Source organism: Rhinolophus sinicus, chromosome 3 (assembly GCF_057876585.1).
Source record: "Rhinolophus sinicus isolate RSI-liver-muscle chromosome 3, RSI-T2T, whole genome shotgun sequence".
NCBI classification, from domain to species: Eukaryota; Metazoa; Chordata; class Mammalia; order Chiroptera; family Rhinolophidae; genus Rhinolophus; species Rhinolophus sinicus.
The window spans coordinates 31,075,334-31,095,743 of NC_142503.1; the positions used below are offsets into that span (position 1 = coordinate 31,075,334).

At 35.8% G+C, this 20,410-nt stretch overlaps 1 protein-coding gene across 1 annotated transcript in view; it reads left to right on the plus strand.

The window, feature by feature from the left end:
* The window catches only part of PARP8 (poly(ADP-ribose) polymerase family member 8), a 167,133-nt gene extending 147,034 nt beyond the window's left edge, over positions 1–20,099 (plus strand). The window contains exons 19-27 of the mRNA XM_019736227.3: positions 173–240; positions 1,992–2,040; positions 3,174–3,286; positions 3,516–3,588; positions 4,771–4,840; positions 7,392–7,465; positions 8,575–8,644; positions 9,479–9,563; positions 19,722–20,099. Of these exons, the coding sequence (XP_019591786.1) occupies positions 173–240; positions 1,992–2,040; positions 3,174–3,286; positions 3,516–3,588; positions 4,771–4,840; positions 7,392–7,465; positions 8,575–8,644; positions 9,479–9,563; positions 19,722–19,824 (705 nt within the window). The 3' untranslated portion in view covers positions 19,825–20,099. The remainder of the gene's footprint in view (positions 1–172; positions 241–1,991; positions 2,041–3,173; positions 3,287–3,515; positions 3,589–4,770; positions 4,841–7,391; positions 7,466–8,574; positions 8,645–9,478; positions 9,564–19,721) is intronic.
* The last annotated feature ends 311 nt before the right edge of the window (positions 20,100–20,410 follow it).

Here is a 20,410-nt window from a genome sequence, read left to right on the forward strand (position 1 = left end):
AGGAAGGAGCAGCTAGGGTAACTGTTGCTGTCACCATGTCATGGCCTCAAGTTTCCGAGTTTAACTAGATTTAGGCAATGCCTGTTCAATGTGATTATCCTTTTGCAGAAAGAAATAAAAGTAAAAAGGGAATATTTATGAAAAATCAAAAAGTATAATGACTTTTTTTCAGGCACCATATCTGGAAATCAAGAAGCAGATGGATAAACAAGATCCCCTTGCTCATCCCCTACTGCAATGGTATAACATTTTAGTTTTCCTCTTAATGAAAACGGCATCGTTTTCTACTGCCTGCTCTAAGACAAAAAAAAAAAAAAAAAATAGCTTGTTTTACAAGGCCTGCAATGCTACAGTTCTACAAGCTTTAGGCCTGGTGATTTTACAATCCCAGAGTCTTTAATGATGCTCACTCTAATTAAAAGTCGTACATCTCAAGAGGAAGAAAATGCTGTCATATGCGCTGCATGAATATACAGTGTATGTGACAACAGTTTGTCTATAGTTTTTAAAAATGCGACTAACTGGATTATGTGGTAAAGCAGTTTTGGGTTCATTTAATTTTCTAGTTAACTGAGGACTAAATGATAAAACTCACTTATTGAAAATGTTTCTAAAATGTATGTTTTATATAATTGACTCCCTTACCAAGGACAGAACAAATTTGATGGGCTCTTTGTTTAATGACAGCGGGTGAGGCCCTGCTCCAGAATGAGCCTGGGGAGGCATGTGCATTGGTCCAGTATAGATCAGAAGGAGGCTAGACTCAGACTAGGAGACGTGGGTTAAGAACTCACTTTGCACAAACAATTCCATTCATATAATTTGCCCCAGGGTTTCCTATTCGCAAAATGAAAGCAATAGTAGTTATCTAACATACTTATAAGGGTTTAATGTACATGTTTCCTTGAATTCACAAAAACTCAGACTATGGAATTTACCATGATTATCATGCAGTAATACAAATGTAAAGATTATAAGAGGTTGCCGTGAATGAGGACTTATTCCATGCTACAACCAGGAAGTTTTAAAAATATATATAAGGATGGGCAAAGCAGAAAGAATCTGGCTACCTTGCAGATTACTTAACTGTCAGTCACAATTTTACAATATCACATATACATTTAATTTAGTCTAATAAGCTTGTGAGACAAAAATTAGGTTTAGATGTCTTCCTTCTTTGTATCTTTTATGATCTATTATTAAAATTTTGACAGATTCAGTAAACTAATACATAGTTTTTATTTCACCTTTTAAAATTCTCACATTAAGTCATATTCAAAATGAAGGTACAAATCTCAAATATCTAATCTGTTGAGTTTTTTTTTTCTGAAGTCAGCCTGATTGGTAACTTTTAATTATTTCTGATCATTTCCGTCAGCCTGTCAGTCACTCTTCTTTCAAGGAAAAGAAAATCTACTAAAATATTTTACAATTTTTCCTGCTTATTATTTTGCATACATAAAACAATTAGTTCTTTCAGATACCTGAATTTAATTTTTTTAACTTAGTGTCTCAATATGTTGAATGACAGCTTGTATATAAATCATTGTATATATCAGCCCAAAGAGATTCTCAGATATTTAAAGAAAGATCTTCATTAAGAACTCATTTTTAATTAGTCAGTGGAGGGAGGAGCAAAGGAAGCAGATGCATGAACTAAGTTTTAATTTTTGTAATATTTAGATGATCATTTTGAAAGTATACTCAGAGAAGTTCATTTTGCTGATATTTGAGATTGTGATTATTAAAAATTTCTTAAGTTTTAAGGAACTACTCTGTGCTTTCTCAGATAAAATATTATCACTTTGTGACACAAGCTCTTTAAATTGTTTCAGAAAGCAAAGCAAAATGATGTAATTAAATACAATTATTACTCCTTTTAGTTAATGTCACAGCACAGATAAGTTTCAATCACTTGCCAGCTAAGAAAAAAAATGTTAAATATATTTGGCAAATGTTTGTGACTGATGGATTATTTTAATTAATTTCAGGGTTATTTCAAGTAATAGGTCACATATTGTGAAACTACCAGTTAACAGGGTAAGTCTTTTTTTCACCTGTACATATGGAAGTGGGCGGGGTGCTCATTAGTTGGGAGAACTGACTCCTGTGATTGTTAGGCAGCCTTTCCAGGATAGTAAAGTAAACTCAGGTTAAGCCTAATTTCTTCAGTTTGAAATTGCCATATGTGCACCAGCTCCACGCTTTTCCAAGTTATTAAATTCAAATTCAGGCTGCTGCCCTGACCTTTTAAGTAAATAAGAGTCAATATGAGATAGTTATTCCACAAGTGATGGAAAGAATATTATCTAGAGATTGACCAGAAAAAGGGAATGTGCTTTTTTATCATTGTCAGTTTCATGTTGACACAGCTCTACTTTTCTGTATCAGAGAAGACAGTGCCTCCAGATATCTTACTGATCATCCTGATACTCTAGAAAATCATGAAAAAGCTAATGGACTCTGATTTCATTTCCAATCACCACCTAAGAACTGTATCTAAAATCTCAGCTGTTCCATCTGTGAATCTCTAGCCTGTGAGATTCCTATATATTGAATTCCTATATAAATATATTCCTAGCTGAAAAGGCAGCAATTAGAAAATTCTGTCAAGCAACTAATCCAAAAGGTTGTGTTTTAATTTCTTTCTGTGAAAAAAAGGGGAAACAATATTTGAATGCAGGCAAGTTTCAATTATATAAATATATGCAAATAAAGCGTGATGATGTTTTTTGCAATTTAAAAATCTTGAACTAACTTTTCTGCTTAGCAAACTCTCAGAATATTTCCCCAGTTGAATAGCTAGTGTATACTTGGGGAATTCAGTAATAAAATTCTTAAAAAGAAATGTATTTATCAAGGCAGATCTGCTTGAACGTGATTACATAGTATATTCCAAAGCTAAATATAAATGACTTTGAATTATTGTCTGTCTCCTGTGCCTTTTCTATTAGCCTGAAGAATTATCCTTCATATCAGCAATTCCATATGATTTATCATTTATGCAGTGTTGTTGTTTTGTTTTAAACGGATGGTCCCGTTAATGTCATTAGCCTAAACTTACTGTGGTTTTGAAACTAGGTCATTCTTAAACAGGTAAAATGTGAAATTGTCAGCAGCCTGATTATATGTTGAATGTAACATGATTCCTTTGTCATTATTTTCAATGGCAGCAATTGAAGTTTATGCATACCCCACATCAGTTCCTCCTCCTCAGCAGCCCACCAGCCAAAGAATCCAATTTTAGAGCTGCTAAAAAACTCTTTGGAAGCACCTTTGCTTTTCAGTGAGTATGGCTCAGTGTGGATGGGGGTGTCGTTCCACCTCAGTCTTCAGAAATGTGTGGGGAGGAAAATGCTCTCTTTCAGTAGTTGGCTATTAACACTGAATAGTCTACGATGTAATACTTGACTTGGAAAGTCAGAACTTTGAGAAGACGCTTGATTACTATATAGTGACCACTTTGAAAGATCACTGATCTTTTTGCTTTTTCCTTGCCCTTCTCTGTGTTTTAGTGGCTCACACATTGAAAATTGGCACTCCATCCTGAGGAATGGTCTGGTTGTTGCTTCGAATACAAGATTGCAGGTACATTTTCTGAATGCTTTAACAAGCCCTCCTTATTCTTCAGTACTGACATTCAGTAAGCAATCCTGATGTTATGTTTTTACTTGCAAAAGAAGAAGCATTTGGGTTTTTAAAAATTACATGGAATTTTTCATAGGCATAAGTAATTTTCACAAAATCTCTGAAGCAGAATTGACCGATACAGGGGTGAAAAGAAACAGCTGAGTTTCCTAAGAGAAAACAGCAAAATCACTTCAAACTTAAGTAGAAAAAACAATATCATGCAAAAAGTGAAGCCCTACAAGCATTCTGTCTTTTAATTAAACACTGTTTTTGAGCACTGCCTCAGTGTGAATACTTTAAGAGAAGAAAAGATAGGGCTAAGAATAAGAAAACTGGAGATTGGTTACCAAAGGGCTATCTGATACCTGCTTTTCAGCCTCCAGGGCAGCACTTGGAGTGAGCAGGGGTCGTCCTCATCTTTATTTATGTCCTCCATGTCCAACACTTCACGTATTCTCAGACAGCTGATTTTCTTCTGATGATGTGAGGAGGTCAGGAAATGAGATCCTCAACCCAATCACCTGTGCTAGGTACATCTCACACTCTGAGGATAGTTGAGATGACACAAACGTAAATGTCCATCAATTCAATTCATGCTAAATAAGGTAAGAGGGCCCTGGAACATAGAGATGATAAGAGAGAATTTTAATTGTTCTGAGTAGTTTCTCAGACCAGTCGAAGAGTTTCAGTTAATGAAACTCTGTCACTTGAAAAATTTAGATGGTAAGAATGTGATGACAGAGTTGTATGATGAAAATCTGAATAGGATACTTGATATCATGTGATAGCATGTGAGTCCTAATCAAAATTCTGTCACATATGTTACAGCTTGTCTTCAGAATTTTAGATGCATTAACATAAAAACCTACTACAGTACTTCATAATAAGTAACTCTCTTTGTCATTGGTAGGGTGCAAAAGGATTTTTCCTCTGGCTATCATTTTTCATATATCAACTTACTCTTGAGTGTTAAGGACAAGGAAATCAGTATTACTGTTTTCAAATGAGGCCTTGCAATAAAAGCTTTATCATTTTCTAAGAGTTAATGCTCCACCATGAGATGGAATGCCTTCTTTTGTAAAATATTAGCATTTTAAACCATTAACTAACTGCCTTCTCTCCCTCCTTTTCCCATTTTAGCTCCACGGTGCAATGTACGGAAGTGGAATCTATCTTAGTCCAATGTCAAGCATATCATTTGGTTACTCAGGTAAGCTGGTATTTCATTTCTAACATCAAATTTATTAGATTTTGTATTTTTATTGTTATATATGCCAGGCACAATTTTCTATCACGTAACTGAAGCTGTTGTGGTATATTTATATTAATTTATTTCATAAATGTCAGAAGCAAAACAAAGCTCACCTGTCGAGATGAATTTATAATAATTCCCCTAGTGTATATGAAGGTACATATGTCTTGCCAACTTCAAAATTAATTTTAATTGTGTTTCAATAGTTTCTATATTGATTCTCTCCACAAGTAAATATTGAGAATATAGTATGTACAGAGCATTATGTAGAGCACTGAAAAATATTCATACATACTAATCCACCACCATTGAGTATAATTCTATATCATGCCAACTTCTTATCTTTTGGGATTATTATATATCCCATAAAGAATTTTTGAATAGTATGGAAAATTTAGGATTAGAAAAACACCCTTAAAATCATCCTACTTATTGGCAACTTCTTGTTAATGTTTTGATGAGAGTGTGTGAAAAAAAATCATTTTAGAATAAATTGAAAGCATGTGCTGAGGAGGAGCCTGGTAAATTCAAAATATGGAAAGAATGATCACCAAATTGTTAACAGTTATTACCCTCAGATAGTGGAATTCGGGATAATTTCTTCTTTGCATTTTTTTAATTTTTTGGAATATTTTACAGCAATCAGTGTAGTTTTTTAGAACAATGATTTATTTTGTTTAAACATAAAGAAATTGAAACTATACAGAATTGTGTACAGTAACAGATGAAATATTTTCCTCCTTTTCTATAACCTCGGTATTCAGCATATTTCCCTTTAGACTTTTAAATGCTTTTATATTCATAAAGCTGCATATATAGTTGGGTGTGTGTGCATGTGTATGTGTGTGTGTGTATGATTACATTAAATGACTTCAGGAGATGATGTTCACATGGTGCCTGGATGGTAAGTGTTAAGATCCCCACATTACAGAAAAGCATATTTAGAGGGGTCTAATAAGCAGGTGAATGTTGACCAGGCCTACCTCTCCAAATCCTCTGCCCAAGTTCATGCTCTTTCAATCACAGCAAGGTGTTTCTGGGTGACTCACCTTGACCTTTTCTAGAGCACATGTCCTAAGAGCACTAGGGAGACCCTCCATTACCTTTTCTGAGCCGGCATCAGAAGACTCATGGCATGACTTCCCGCACACTACTGGTCAAAGCAGTCATAGGCCTTCCATGTTCACGGTTGGGGAATTAGACTCCATCTCCTGATGTGAGAGTGGCAGTCACATTGTAGAAAAGCATATGGCTTGAGAAACATTGTTGCAGGGGTCTTTGAAAGTACAATATACCAAAATAACACTACGAAAAGAAATACCAGGAAGAATAAGATAGTGTAAGAAATAGAATAACATAGTTCAATGGAGAAAACAATCAGCATAAATCAGAGTCTAAATCTCATTAAAACAGAATAGAATAAAACAATGTAAAACAAATTTAAATAATTGAACACATCCTCAGCATAGATACGGAAAAATGCAACAAAATCATCAGGTATTGTGATTTTTCTGCTTATACTGGTGTACGGACTCTAGATGGATTCATGGAAAGGATTGTGGGGGATACAAATGGATGTAAAATCCGTCGGTGTGAATGTTGATTTGTCTGAGAGGGTCCACAGCTGTCATCAAATTCTGAAGTGACTTAGATCAGGAAAAAATGTAAGAGCCACTACAGTAAGATGAAGTAGCTTCGTAGTTGGTTCTGAGGGCTGCAAGTCTCGGAGGTAGAGAACAGAATCGTCTGTCTTGGAAAAGATTCCATCCACACCATTTGTAATTTGGTCCATAGGCTTTTTGCCCATTCTCCTTAAGCCTTCTATTGAAACAGCAACAAAAACAAGAACACGCCTCTTCACTTCAGAACAGTAGATGAGCATTTTCAAGTAAACTATAGGTATAAATCTACCAACTCTCATAAGACAGATAGGAATTTTAGTTCTGTTTTGTCTAAAAACTTACACAGTAAAAAATCATAGCATTAAAAGAGTAAGCTAAGATTTTGAGTATCATAGACAAAAGGACTTACATAATTTTTCTTTACTGGGAGAAGTAGTAAATTCTATATGGAATTGATCATGTGTCAACAGTCCATGAAGTTAAGTTGCAGTATAAATATTTTTTTACGTTCATATTTCCCACCCCTTATCTTCTCTTTCTACTAACCAGATGGTAGGAATGAAAGGGTCTAAAAAGCCTCTCAAAACCAAGTTTTAAGAATTTTATCGTATCAATTTTATGCAAGAGAATTTTCTATCCCTGTTTCAATGCAAAGAAAAACCAACTGGATTTTCTACTTTCTAACTCCACCAAGACTGCTGAAACCCACAGACTGTCCACGGTGCTGAGGGCACCACAGCTGCTCCCGCGAGAGCCCACTGTGACCATCAGTGGCCTGATACAACCCAACCTTTGCCTAAAGTGGAACTTTGCAGTGCAGATGGATTGTATTTTGAGCTGCGTCATACAGCTTTGTTCCTAAGTTATGGTTTTGCTGATGTTTTCAGGGATGAACAAGAAGCAGAAGGTGTCAGCCAAGGATGAGCCGGCTTCAAGCAGTAAAAGCAGCAATGCGTCACAGGTGTTGTAGCAGCTTGACTGACTGCATACGATAAGTGAACTCAGGCTCCATTAGCCAGCAAGATTTCCATAAATACTTGGGCTTTTGAAGTCTGCAGAATTATTATAAGTGGTCACTACGCATAAAGGAATAAAACTCACCCTTAAGTGTAATCACCAAAATGCCTTTGTTCAGTAAATATTCAACAAGTATTGAGCTCCTACCGTAATGTTAGAGACTCTCTTAGACGTTGGGCTACAGTGATAATCAAAAGTAAACAAATCTTCTTGGAGCCTACATTTTACTGAATGGATATAAATAAGCTGAATATGTATTTACATAGAAAGAATGCTAGATGGTGGTAAATATTATAGAGAAAAATCAGGAAAGGGATGTTGAATGCTATGGGATGAAAGATAGAACTAGAATGAATATTAAGTGAGGTAGTCAGGAAAGAATGCTCTGAGAAGGTTCTATTTGAATAAAGATCTATGGTAGGTAAGTGCGGATACTATTTGGCTCTCTGGGAGGAAGAACATTCCAGGCAGAGAGAAGAGCAAACACAAGTCCCTTGTTTCCGAAAATACATACATTTTGGACAAATTAAAAATCCATCTCATGAATAATGTGACTTTAAATTTAAAAAAAAGAATATAACTAATCCAGTATCTAAAACCCCATATTTTCCACATGAGGCATTTCTGATACCTCTGTGGCTTAATGATGCTATAAAAATGGGTTGATTTTATGTAGTTAGGCCATCTGGAATAATAGAGTTTAATGTTTGAAAAGATTGTGTAACTTGAATTTTGTTTCTCTTGAAATAAAGATTTCAGGCTTCCAGTAAAAATAAATTTAGGTTCTAATTCTATGTTGTAGGGCTATTAAACTTTAATTTAGCCTTTTTTAGTTCACTTACTTGAGAGTGATTTAATAATGATTATGTACGGAAATTAAATGATGTAACAAATATAGCTTGCCATTAAGAGAGAGTTCAATGATACTGCTGCGAGACTTGATAGGCCTTTTAAGAAAAACATCTAGAGCTATCTCAGTGACTGTTATTTTTTAATGATGAACAATTGAGTGTCTCATTTTCACTCTAATTTTTAAATTCTTTTGGAATTTAGTCACAGAAGAAAGGACAGCAATCCCAATTCCTGCAAAGCCGTAACTTAAAATGCATAGCCTTATGTGAAGGTAAGGTGAAAGCTTTGCAAACCTCATGTCATTAATTCCCTAACTGCTCTGTATTTGCGAACTTGAATATATTTACAGAATGCTTAGAATAGTGAACGCATTATTTCTTATGACCTTCCCTAAGGTCCCAAATGGAAAACGGTACAATAGAGATGCTAGAGGTTAAAAGCAAAGAGAAAAGTTGGCAAGAGTTCAGACCGTGTTTTATTTTATTCTTGGCAGCTATTTTAGAACGGTAATTATATCTTTCTGATCAAGTATTGCTTGTCTCTTTTGTTAATATGCCACCTTCCTCTTTCAGTTGATTTTTGAATGTACAATATTATGAAAAATTGCAAAGATGAACCAAGCCCTGAGAAGATAACCCAATAGGTCTTCCTGTTCCTACACTGAAATTATTCTTCTATTCTGCACTTGGGAAAGAAAAATTAATAGGCAGTTTGCAAGATCATATACTTTTCTTTGTTCTTGCTTTAAATTCTGACTTTGGCTAGAATTTATCCTTGCCTTGGGATTTTTAACTGTCTTGTAAGTTTTCAACACTTGATAGTTATATAGGACGCGAAATTGCTTTCTACATTGTGCCCAAGGCAGGACCTATGTATCTGCTTTTGATCAAACATAAGTGATTACCTTCCTATTGTTATACTAATCCTGTTGGAAACATAAAATTGTTACATAGCATCTCATTGCTTTTATTTACATTTCTTGATGATAAGGGTAAACATTTTTCATATGTTAATTTGTGCATTTATTTTTGCTTTTAAATTTCGGAGAGAAGGGCTATAGTAACTTAGAATAAAACAGTTCTTTAATTGTATCTTCCACTCACAGTGATCACCTCACCTGACCTGCACAAACATGGAGAGATATGGGTCGTCCCAAATACTGATCATGTCTGCACTCGATTCTTTTTTGTGTAAGTGTTAAGGCTCAAATCGTGTGTTACCGTCTTCTCCATAAATTAGGTAGTAGGGACTGCATTATTATTTGGTCACTTTAACTGCCAATATATAACAGATTTGTCATCAACTTAATATTTTTGTCTTATTTTAATAAGCTATAAAAAACAGTGATGTTTAAATGCTGTTAACTTAGAAGAGCTGAAGAAAAAAATTATCTTTAGCCATCTGTCTCTGTGTGTGTATATGTATGTATACGTGTATATATGTATATTTACCTATATATTACACAGATATTTATATAGATGTATGCATACATACATGTACACATACATTCTTTATTTTTATATATTTAAAAATATTCAGACAGGGAACGAAGAAAGCAATAATGAGAAGGTAAAAATACTAAAAATTAAAGTAACTTCCATGTTAATTCAGACAGGGAACGAAGAAAGTAATAATGAGAAGGTCTTGTTCCTATAGAAAGTTGATCTATATTCCATATAATATAGGCTGGCAATATACTGCATATTGATGTAGATGCTTTTTGACACAGCAGTATCATAAGTGCTGCATTAAAATATAAAAGCATTATTTTTTGTTCCTAAATAAATGAGTGTGGGAGGCCTGTTTGATTTTCACCTATATCCTTGTTTGAATCCCAATCCTTTTCCTATGTCTGTTCCTTCTTCATCCATGGTTCTGTCACAGAAAGGACCTCAGAAGAATTGAATATATCTGGTACTTTTATATTGTTTTCTGAAAAGAAGCTGGAAATATGCACTGGCTTGTTTTTTATAAGCTATGTCAAAATAATACATAATTATTTTGTATTAACTACATCAAGATTCAATATATAGTGCTTCAATATATAGTGTAGTCATAGCATAGGCCTACAGCATTTGATATGTTAGCTTATTGACTATTCACAATGAAAATTTTACAAACTGTCAGGTTTTTTTTTTGGGTGGTATGAAAACTGAATTTCTGATGGTAACAGATTTATGTATTATGTATCTATGTATCTTATGTGCATATGATGCATATTAATGCATAAATTACATATTATGAGACATGTACATGTTTATATGTTTCTTTCTTTATTTCCTTCTTTCCTTTCCTTCCCTCCCCTCCCCTCCCCTCCCCTCCCCTTCCCTTTTCTTTTCTTTCTGGAATATTGGAGAACAGTGTGCTTCTCCAGGGCCCATCAACTCCAAGTCATTGTTCTTTCAATCTAGTTGTGGAGGGTGCAGCCCACCATCCCATGTGTGAATCAAACCGGCAGCCCTGTTGTTCAGAGCTCATGCTCTAACCAACTGAGCTAACCAGCCGCCCCTGTATATTTCTTTTTTAATGTCGAGGCAGCAATGAGTATAATGGAAAGAACACCAGCTTTGATCAGTTTGTGTCCAGGCTCACCAGTTGTTAGTAAGGCGACATCTGCCAAGTCGCATAATCTCTCTTAAGTCTCATCAGTAGATACGATATAGTACCATCAGTAGATACAGTAGAATAACGTATCTACCTGTATTTGCCAGAATTCCAACAGGAAATCATAGACAACGTGATAATTTCTATCAGCCGCAAGTAGATTGCTTACAAAGGTGTGGTTATAGCAAACCAGAGGCCTAATATAGCAGCCTAGATCTAGCAGCACCAAAGCTGTTATATATCCGTATGTCCAAAAGGATCAAGACAGGAAGCAGTTACCAGAACCTGGTAGGTAGAGCCCTTTCTAGTCCAGCAGCTTTGAAAGGAGTCACAGCCTTGTGCTGAGGCACTGAGGCACCCCTGGGGCTGGAACCGAGGGAACCTTGCCTTCAACCTATTGCAGTGTCCTACTGGGACTCCGCATTGGTCAAACCCTACCAGAATGGAGGGCAAGGCAACATACTGGGGGAGTCCATCCACGGCAGGCTCCAGGGGCAGAATGCAAGGTAGAGAAGGGCGCCATGTGGGTATGGAGGCTCCCGAAAGCTGTCTGCACACTCACTGCCTTTTAAAATAATTATGAGGATTAAGTTTGCACAATGCAGGTCTCCATGGAAAGGCATTCATTAAATATTATTTCCCTTCATTTTTGATCGTCTTGACAATTATCCACTGTTAGAAGATTGGCCTTCCGAAAGACACATCCAATCACAAAGTTATTTGATTGAGAGCCCTTAAGATTTTGACAGAAAAGTCAACTCCAAAGTCCTTTCCTTAACCTGACATTAATCAGTTAATCTCCTTTTGGCATCTTGCTAAAATTCAAATTTACTGAGATAATAAACAACTTTAGATATTTAAGCAGGCAGTGAGCATTCAAGCATTAATTCCTCGAAATTTTACATAAATTATATGTAAAATAAGTTTGTAGGGAGATACGTGTGGGGTGTGTATATGTGTTTGTTTACTGGAGAGAAGGATTTTTTTTCTGTATTTCATAAGAAGAAAAAATTGAGGAAAGACCATCTGAAGAAAAGAGGAGAAAACACTTCCAGTATATTCAGATAACTTTTGAAATGATACAAAGGAAAGAATTCTGTTAAGATAATGATTTTCATTTTTTCATAAATACAAATGAGAGTTCATCCTTTTTCTCTGCACCCTCAGGAGAGAAGGGACTAATTAAGGAAAACTGATAAGATTCAAAGCACATCAAAAAGAGAATCCATTCACTAATGAATGTACATTCTAATTACACCCATCATTTTCTTTCTTTATAAAAGATGTAATCAAAGAGTTCCAGTGACGTGCCTCCCTCCTGAGTGGTAATGTCTAGGTAAAGAATAAATTGATGAGAAAGAAGTGAAAATATACCATTTTCAGACAGAAAGTCAATTTCTATTATTTTTTATATATATATGTTATGTGATCTCTTATGTTAGAAGCTTGGTCTGATGACTAGTATATAAATTAATGTGCCTTTTTATCTGTTAAGTGAAAATACTAAAAATTAAAGTAACTTCCATGTTAATTGGATTTCTAGGGTGAAGGAGATAATAGAATAGTTATTTGATAGCCCAATCACATTTTTTCCATCAAGTAAACAATAACAAGCAGACAGAAAAATTGGGAAATTTTAGGGAACGGACTATGTATCCAAAAAAAAAAAAACAAAGTAAAATTTAAAGGATGAGATCCCTTAGAGAAATAAAAGGAGACTGCAAAGTTTGAAAAAATTTTGTTGGAAAATTCCAAAATGAATAAACTTAATCAAATATAAATGCTCCAGGCAAAATGTAATAATGTAATAATTCAGATGTTATGAACAGATTCTAGCCAATCAAAAATTTTTAGCAATTTTAGTAATTGTTGCTAAAGCCTGATTTCATTACTGACCTGTGACGTGTATATACAAAGACTTTAGGGTCAATATGTAGAAATAAGGCAGCTTTTTAAAAGGGGACAAAAGCTGGGCTTAAACAAGGGATGTGAAAACCAAATAGACATATTGTGCTTTGGTCATATATAGTACAACAAAAATGTTTATTTCACAGTGAATGGGACTTTTAGAGCCAGAGAAGGAAACTTACTGTTGGTATTTTTCATAAGTAGGGTTAAATCATAAAATCCAAGAGAAGGTCATTTATGATTTGGCAAGTTAACAGAATAGGTGTATCCAGTGCCATGTTCCCCCACCACTGCCGTAGCGAGAACTCTAAGAGATGGGAGTGTGTCTTCTCTCTCATCTGTCTGGGACCAAGGAGAGGTTCAGAAACACTAGGTTTGCATATCCTGCTTATTTGATGTTACAGCCTACACGTTTAATGCTCCAGTTTTTCATTGATTTAGGGCAGGCAGATCTGCCAATGAATTATTTCGATATTTTGTCTATTAATTAAATTTTAAGATATATACTCCCTCCTATTTCTCAAAACATATTAAGAAGTTCAGAAATTTAACAACAGGAAGACCAAATAAAACATCTGCAGAAAAGAGAGTATTTTCAGGTTCTTAAGTCAAGCAGATCGGTTTTAGGAATCCCTGTCCGAAGTCTATTTTATCTTTCAAGGTCTAGCTCAGATGCACCACTCCCATAAGCCCCTAAGCAAGCTTAATCTCTTCCTGGCGTTCCTACAACTCCCTACAGAACTTCCATTTAAAATTCAGTTTTTTCCTTGTGTCTGACTCCTCCACCAGGCAGGCTGTCAGCTCCTAAAGGGCTGACTCCTCCTCTTGTTTTTTAACTCTGCTGAATGCCCTGTAGCACCTTGCATGGAACCTGATGCGTGGTAGCTTGTCATAAATTTCTAATGAATGAATAAAGACCAAAGCAAAAAGGAAAATATCTTGGATTACATGTGGTTTTTCTTTTAGGTCAAAGTTTGAAAATGTATCTAAAGAGGCAGATACCAGAAAAATTTATAAAATAAGAACCATGTGATGGGTATTGAGTAAAATAAGAGATACCTTTCATCATGATGTTGCAAAAGATAAACAGTGTTCGACTGGGAACATAGTGAGGAGACAACTTATTTATAAATTTAGGTGACAGAGAACATCAGTCATGGCTCAGTGAAGCAGTGTGACACCAAGCTGATACAATCGGGGAACTTTGGTTTATCCCCAGTCTATAATAAATCCAATTTCTCTGTCTCCGTCCCAGATCTGTTTCCAAGATTTCAACTGCTACATCAGCCCCCTGCTTAAAACTCTTTCAGCAGCTGCTCACTCCTTATAAGATGAAGTCCAGACTCCTTCACAAAGGGAACCGACTATTCAGCCCTTTGTTCTTCCGTCAGTCCCAATGCATTGGAAGGTCAAGGAGATCTGATCCCCAGCCTCATGGCCCACCGTTTGCACCGCCAACCATTTCTCACCTCAAGACGCTTTACAGCCTGAACTGTGTGCTGTCATTTTCACACTTCCATACTTTTGTTCTTTTCTTTCTCCACTAAGCCTGGATTATCTCTTCCATTCTCTCCCCTCATACTTATTTATCTAATTCCCACTCCTCTTTGACATCTTTACTGTGTGTCCTCTGTCCTCCCAGAAACTTGCCTTGGCTCCTTCGTGCTGCTTCTTTGTGTTACTATGTAATGCCCTGAGCATGCTTTTATCATTGGGTTACTCTCCTATGCCTGGTCTTTACTGCTTTGTATACTTCTTGAGGTTGGGGACTACATGGCTCACTTGTGTTTGTGTTCCTCGCATAGTGCTTGGCCTGTAATCAGGAATGAATGAAATGCCCATGTTATAACTGCTTGCTGGGTATTTCCCCTCAGAAAGTCTGCTAATACCTTAAAATCAGTATGTACAAACTGGAACCTATCATTGCTAAATCCCCTAACCAATGTCTCAACTTCCCCAACCTATGCAGTAATTTTACACATCAAAGAGACTGGAAACCTGAGCTATAGTTTTCGGTTTCTTTTTCCTCGCTCACTATGGACATCAGCTCCCAAGTTTATCTTTTCAGTTTTCTCCCATCGCTACTTTTGTTTCCATGGATATATCATTCTCTCCCCCAGAGTACACCAAAAAAAAAGACTAGTTATTCTCCATGCTCCTAACTTCTTCATTGTTCCTAATTTGTTTTGTGCAATGCCAGATTTATTAAACGTTACCATTATTACATTCTGTGTAATGTACTGAAACTGAAATCAAAGCTAAGCAGAAAAGGATAAAATCACCCATAATATCCCCACTTAGGGTTAACTACGGTTCATCTTTTAGGGTGTAGCGTACATTTCTATGCATATAAAATTTTAAGATGATACTATTCATACAGCATTATTTTTCCAAAAGCAGAGTTTTGATGATTCCTTGCTCGTACAGGCTGGTAGTTTTTAACACATAAAAACAAACATGGCCTTCTGCAACATAGAGCCTGTTTACCTTACTGCAATTACCTGTACAAATCACTGACTGAATAAAATTATTACCCAAGCACGGGATTGTTTTTCCCACTACTGTGCCTTTGCTCAGCAGTCAGTCCAAATGACTGGCTTTCTCCGCAGCTTATCCTTTGGCCAATCTTTTGAGTCTTAACCACTTGGTCTTTTCACTGGAGCCTTTTGTGGTGTCCCAGTCAGGCATGATAGCAGTCTATTCTCTGAATTTTGCTCGCCCTTTCTTTGTACCTCCCAGACTGCCTTGTCCGACAGTTATTTGCATAACTCTGTTATCTCCCCTGGCAAAAATGCAAGGTCTGTCTGTGTGTGGGAGTCTCATGTCTCATGCAGAAACTTGTAACACATTGTTGAATGAAAACAATGACCAAAGACTGAATGTTCTAAGTTGATGGAGAGACAATACATGGGCTATGAAATAGCATCAGATTTCTCATAGGAACTTTGGCAAGTGCTGGTTTATCATTCAGTTCACAGTGAACTTCTGCTTTCTATTGCTAACAGAAAACAGGGCTATCATGTCCGGGTTCCAGATCTAGGGAGACAGAAAACAAATTTATGTGTGCCAATCTTAAAACCTTCAAAAAGCTGCTATATCAGTTTGAGAATAAAGGTTGTCAAAACATTCAAAAGTTTTTATCCATGAAATGTCTTGACATACTCAAAAGAGTTCCAGACAGTTAAATTCCATCTATTGTCTTATTTTTCTGTCTCATAACTTTTAAAGTGAATTAATTTGTTTATTTATTTTTTTAATTAAAATTTTTCTCCTGGGAACATAAGTAATTTTTGTCTCCTTTTCAGTAGTTTCACTTTTCCTTCTTAAAACCCCAGTCACGTGTATCGTTTCCCTGTTGATACCCTTCTTGTTCTGTTTTTCAAATTTTGCTTTCTGGACTTAAAAGAACTTCACATTAACAACCAAGTGTTTGTCTGCAGTGCTAATAAATAGCTGCAAAGTATTCTGTATGCCATATTGTAAGCAATGTCCTAATCCACTAGTAAGTCACCAGTTGGCCACATCAAATGGTAGTTTGTTTTTCCTTTATTATTATATATGAGTCAGAGTTTAAGACATCTGAATGCCTCTGGCTGGTTTTATCCTTCAACCTATGGGCCGTTGGGCTTCCTTGCAAGCTTCATGGACAATGGGAAAATGTGCATTTTGATTGATAACTTTTGACTTCAATCTCTCTCTTGCTCTCTGCTGTCTCCTCCCCTTATGCTCTTTCTATCTTAAATTATTACAGTTTACTTAAAGGAAGGGCGTCTCCTCTCCATTAACTTCAAAAGCTTTTTAAGTGTCAGTGAACGTGTAATATTTGGGGATACCAAACTTTTTGATTTGACTGGAAAATAGAGGGAGGGGTTAGTGATGGGACACAAGTGGAGAGGAAGTTTAGGGTTGGATTATGAAGGACCCTGGCATGCCATGTGCCATGCCAGTGACACTGAACTTTGTTTTGCAAGTAAGATGATAGCCATTTGTATCACTCTAGCTGGTCTTGTAGGAGGGATGATGGGGATAAGTGTGGAGACAGAGAGATGAGTTATAATGCTATTACAATAGTCTAGATTAATATTTCTCACTGTAAGAAGAGATGCGTTTACATTGTGACTTGGGGAAACACAGTGCTTACTTTGTGTGGTGCAGTCAGTATCCTCTGTACTATTCTAATGTCATCGACAAATGCTAGCCTGGACAACCTAAATTAGTGTCAAAGCCTGCTAATTGTACAGAATCTGCAGCTTGAAAATCACTCATTTAGATGAATGATGATGAAGACCTAAAGGAAGGTAATGGCATTTGGATGAAGAGAAGATTCAGCTGGAAATAATTAGGGAAATGGAAGCAAGATAGCTCAATTATTTATTGGATTTAGGTGTGTGGAAGAGCCAAGGATGACTGAAGTTTTCTTGTTGGAAAGTGGGTAGATGATGGTACTCAAATTGGGACATTGATAGAGTAAAAAGGAGCAGACTCGGGATTAAAAATTTAGTTCAGTCTTGCGATTTTTTGTGTGAAAATTATAGTTAGGGAATGATGTAAGGATTGGAGATACAGTTTGGGAATCAACATGTGGGTGATAGTTAAAACAGTAGGAGAGACTGAAATAATTGAGAGTTTACATATCATGAGAAGAGAGAACACTGAGAAGTGAATTGTGGATAAAACCAGCATTGAAATGAGAGGCTAGGGAAGAGGATTCAGTGAGAGAGACTGAGAATTAATAATCAAAGGACTAAGTAGGGCATGAAGAGATAGTATAACTTAAAGAGCAATAGCAGTCAACTGTACCACATGCTAGACATAGAGGATACATTCTCCTGAGTTCATCCACTAGGAGGCCATGGGCAACCATTGTTAGTACTTGTCAATAGAGATGTAGGGTGAGAAGAATGATTGCATTGGATTGAGGGAAAAATACGAATTTATAATGTATTACAGACAATCTTAATCAAAGGTCAACTTCAAATTAAAAGGAATGGAGATGTCATATGTAGGCTGGATGTCAGTTAGGCCAAGCATACTTATTCAACATTGTGTCCAAAATATAGAGGACGTAGTAGGTGTATTCACTGTACCAATAGAACAAACGCAAAGACATATTAAGAAATTAAGAGTAGAGCTAGTATATATGGACTGGTATTTGAAATTGGGAAGCCATTAAGAACCAAAACAGTTGTAAGACCTTCTATTCTTCCCACTTCTCTCAAAGGACAATGGTTTTCTTTGTGTCTGTTTTGTTCCCTTTCTCTTTTGCTGTCCATATTCTAAGTCCTAGAGGACCCAGCTGGATTGGCTTGGTAAGACAGCATTATCTCCCTTGGGCCCAGTTGTCAGGCAGTTTGCCACCCCAGCCTTGGTGCAGAATTATAGATGGCTTAGTCTACCCTTAGTCCAGTGGGTAGCCAGAATTTATATAAAAACCACAATAACATATTTTACTTGCCCAATAAAATATATCTTTATATAGTTAGCCACAAAGCACCTGATTAGATTTGGACAATTCTAATGCATTTCACTTTACAGATTCTTATAGTTCTTAACCAGGGCACTTATGTTTGATTTCAGAAAAAACTTATAACTGGGCTGTATACTACGTATCCCATTCTTTTCTTTACACTAATGTTTCACCATTGAGTGTTTTGTGTTTGTGTGTGTGTGTATATATATATATATATATATATATATATATATACATGCACACGCACACACACAGTTGTATGGTAAGAACTAACAAGTTGACAGGCAACCTTAGGTCAGTTCTTAGGAGTTTAAACGTGATACAAATGCAATTATCACTAGGTGTTTAAGCAGTGTATTATGTAAGGACCTAAGTTCTCATTGCTTATGTCATCTGTTTCATTTTCCTGTATTGTGCTATTTCTGGAGAATTTATGTATAGTGAGGAAAAGACTGGCGCACATTAATCTTTGAGACTGTGCTTGCATCCCTGATTATCTATTTTGAAGTAATTACCACTTCTGTAAAGCTTCTGTCTTGAAGTCATTTTTATGAAGTAAAATTAATTCATCACCTATTCTGAATATTATCAGGGAAGTTTAAAAATTCCTTCTTGGGAAATTTTTATTGCCCAAGAAAGTTTATTTGAGGAAATGAATTATCATCTAAAATGTAATTATTCCTCTCTAAAGAACTTAGTAATTGCTGTCCTTTAATGTGATATTTTCACTTCTATTGCTTAGCTAAACTTAGCATACTTGCATTCTTATGTGAAGTACCAGCATAAATAAGAATAAGTTATAGTCAGACCAAATAGAGCAACCAGTGATAAGAAAATAAAAATGCAGCACTGATTACAACAGAATAATAATTAGAAGGCAGGCCTGGCAAAGGAGCAGTGGCAGAAAGTAACTTCTTAGAGTGTCACTGTTCAGAAAATAAATGATTTAAGTAGTAGGAGTAACCTAAGGGACGTAGGGTGATGTAGGGTGAGGTTGGTACGTATGTGCTTTCACAGTGGGCTTCATATAACAATGCTCTGGGAAATGGGTACAAGGCCAAGACTCGGGATGCTTCCTGCAACTCAGGCAATGCTTTAAGTGGGGATGAAAATGTTTAAAAGGAAGGAAGGGGCAAATCATGGCATGACAAAGAATAACCAGATGTTTGGTGATGTAAGCTCTTCTCTGTTTAGCAATGCAAACATATTGTTAAATGCAACTGAGAAATAACTGTCTTCTGCTATTGATTATATTGGGTTCTATTTTAGGTATAAGATAACATTTCTAAGCCGTTGTAAATGCTTTCTGAAAATTTTTGATTCTTTCAATTTTTTGAATGTTTTATATTTCTGTTTTGTGCTTTAGCTATGAAGATGGCCAAGTGGGAGATGCAAATATTAACACACAGGAAGGAGGCATTCACAAAGAGATCCTTCGAGTAATTGGTAATCAAACTGCTACTGGTTAAAGGACCACCACTTAATTAACATGATTTGAAAGCCTTCCTCGGGTTCAAAGCTGGATTTTGAACTGAAGAAGATGATAAAATAATTTATTGTTATTATAAACAAAACTCACCCTTTGAATACTGATTTTTTTTCTTAGTATTTCTAAGTATCTCGTTAAATACCTAAAATGGTATAAAATTTATCACTTGTAGGGTTATGGAATCTAGTAATAAAATTACAACAGCACTTAAACTGAAGTGTGGGTTGCTTACATAATAAACAGATTGAAAAAACAGTTTTGTGCTGATATTTTTATATTAAACTCTTTAATTGGAAATTTGGTATTATATACCGACACTTTAGCTTACCAAAATAGAATTGAGAACATTTTATAATGACGTCTATAAGATACTTTGCAATAAGTATAATGTTTGCACATTCTGGTGTGCTATATAATTAGTAGTATGAACATTCAAATGTTTGAAGAAGGATGTTTCCTATTCTCCTGTTATTTTTCCTTACACAAAAACAATTAGGTCTTAGATGCAATGCTTTGCCCAAAAGTTTGTAATATACATATCTATAGAGTCATGCATCAAAATGTGA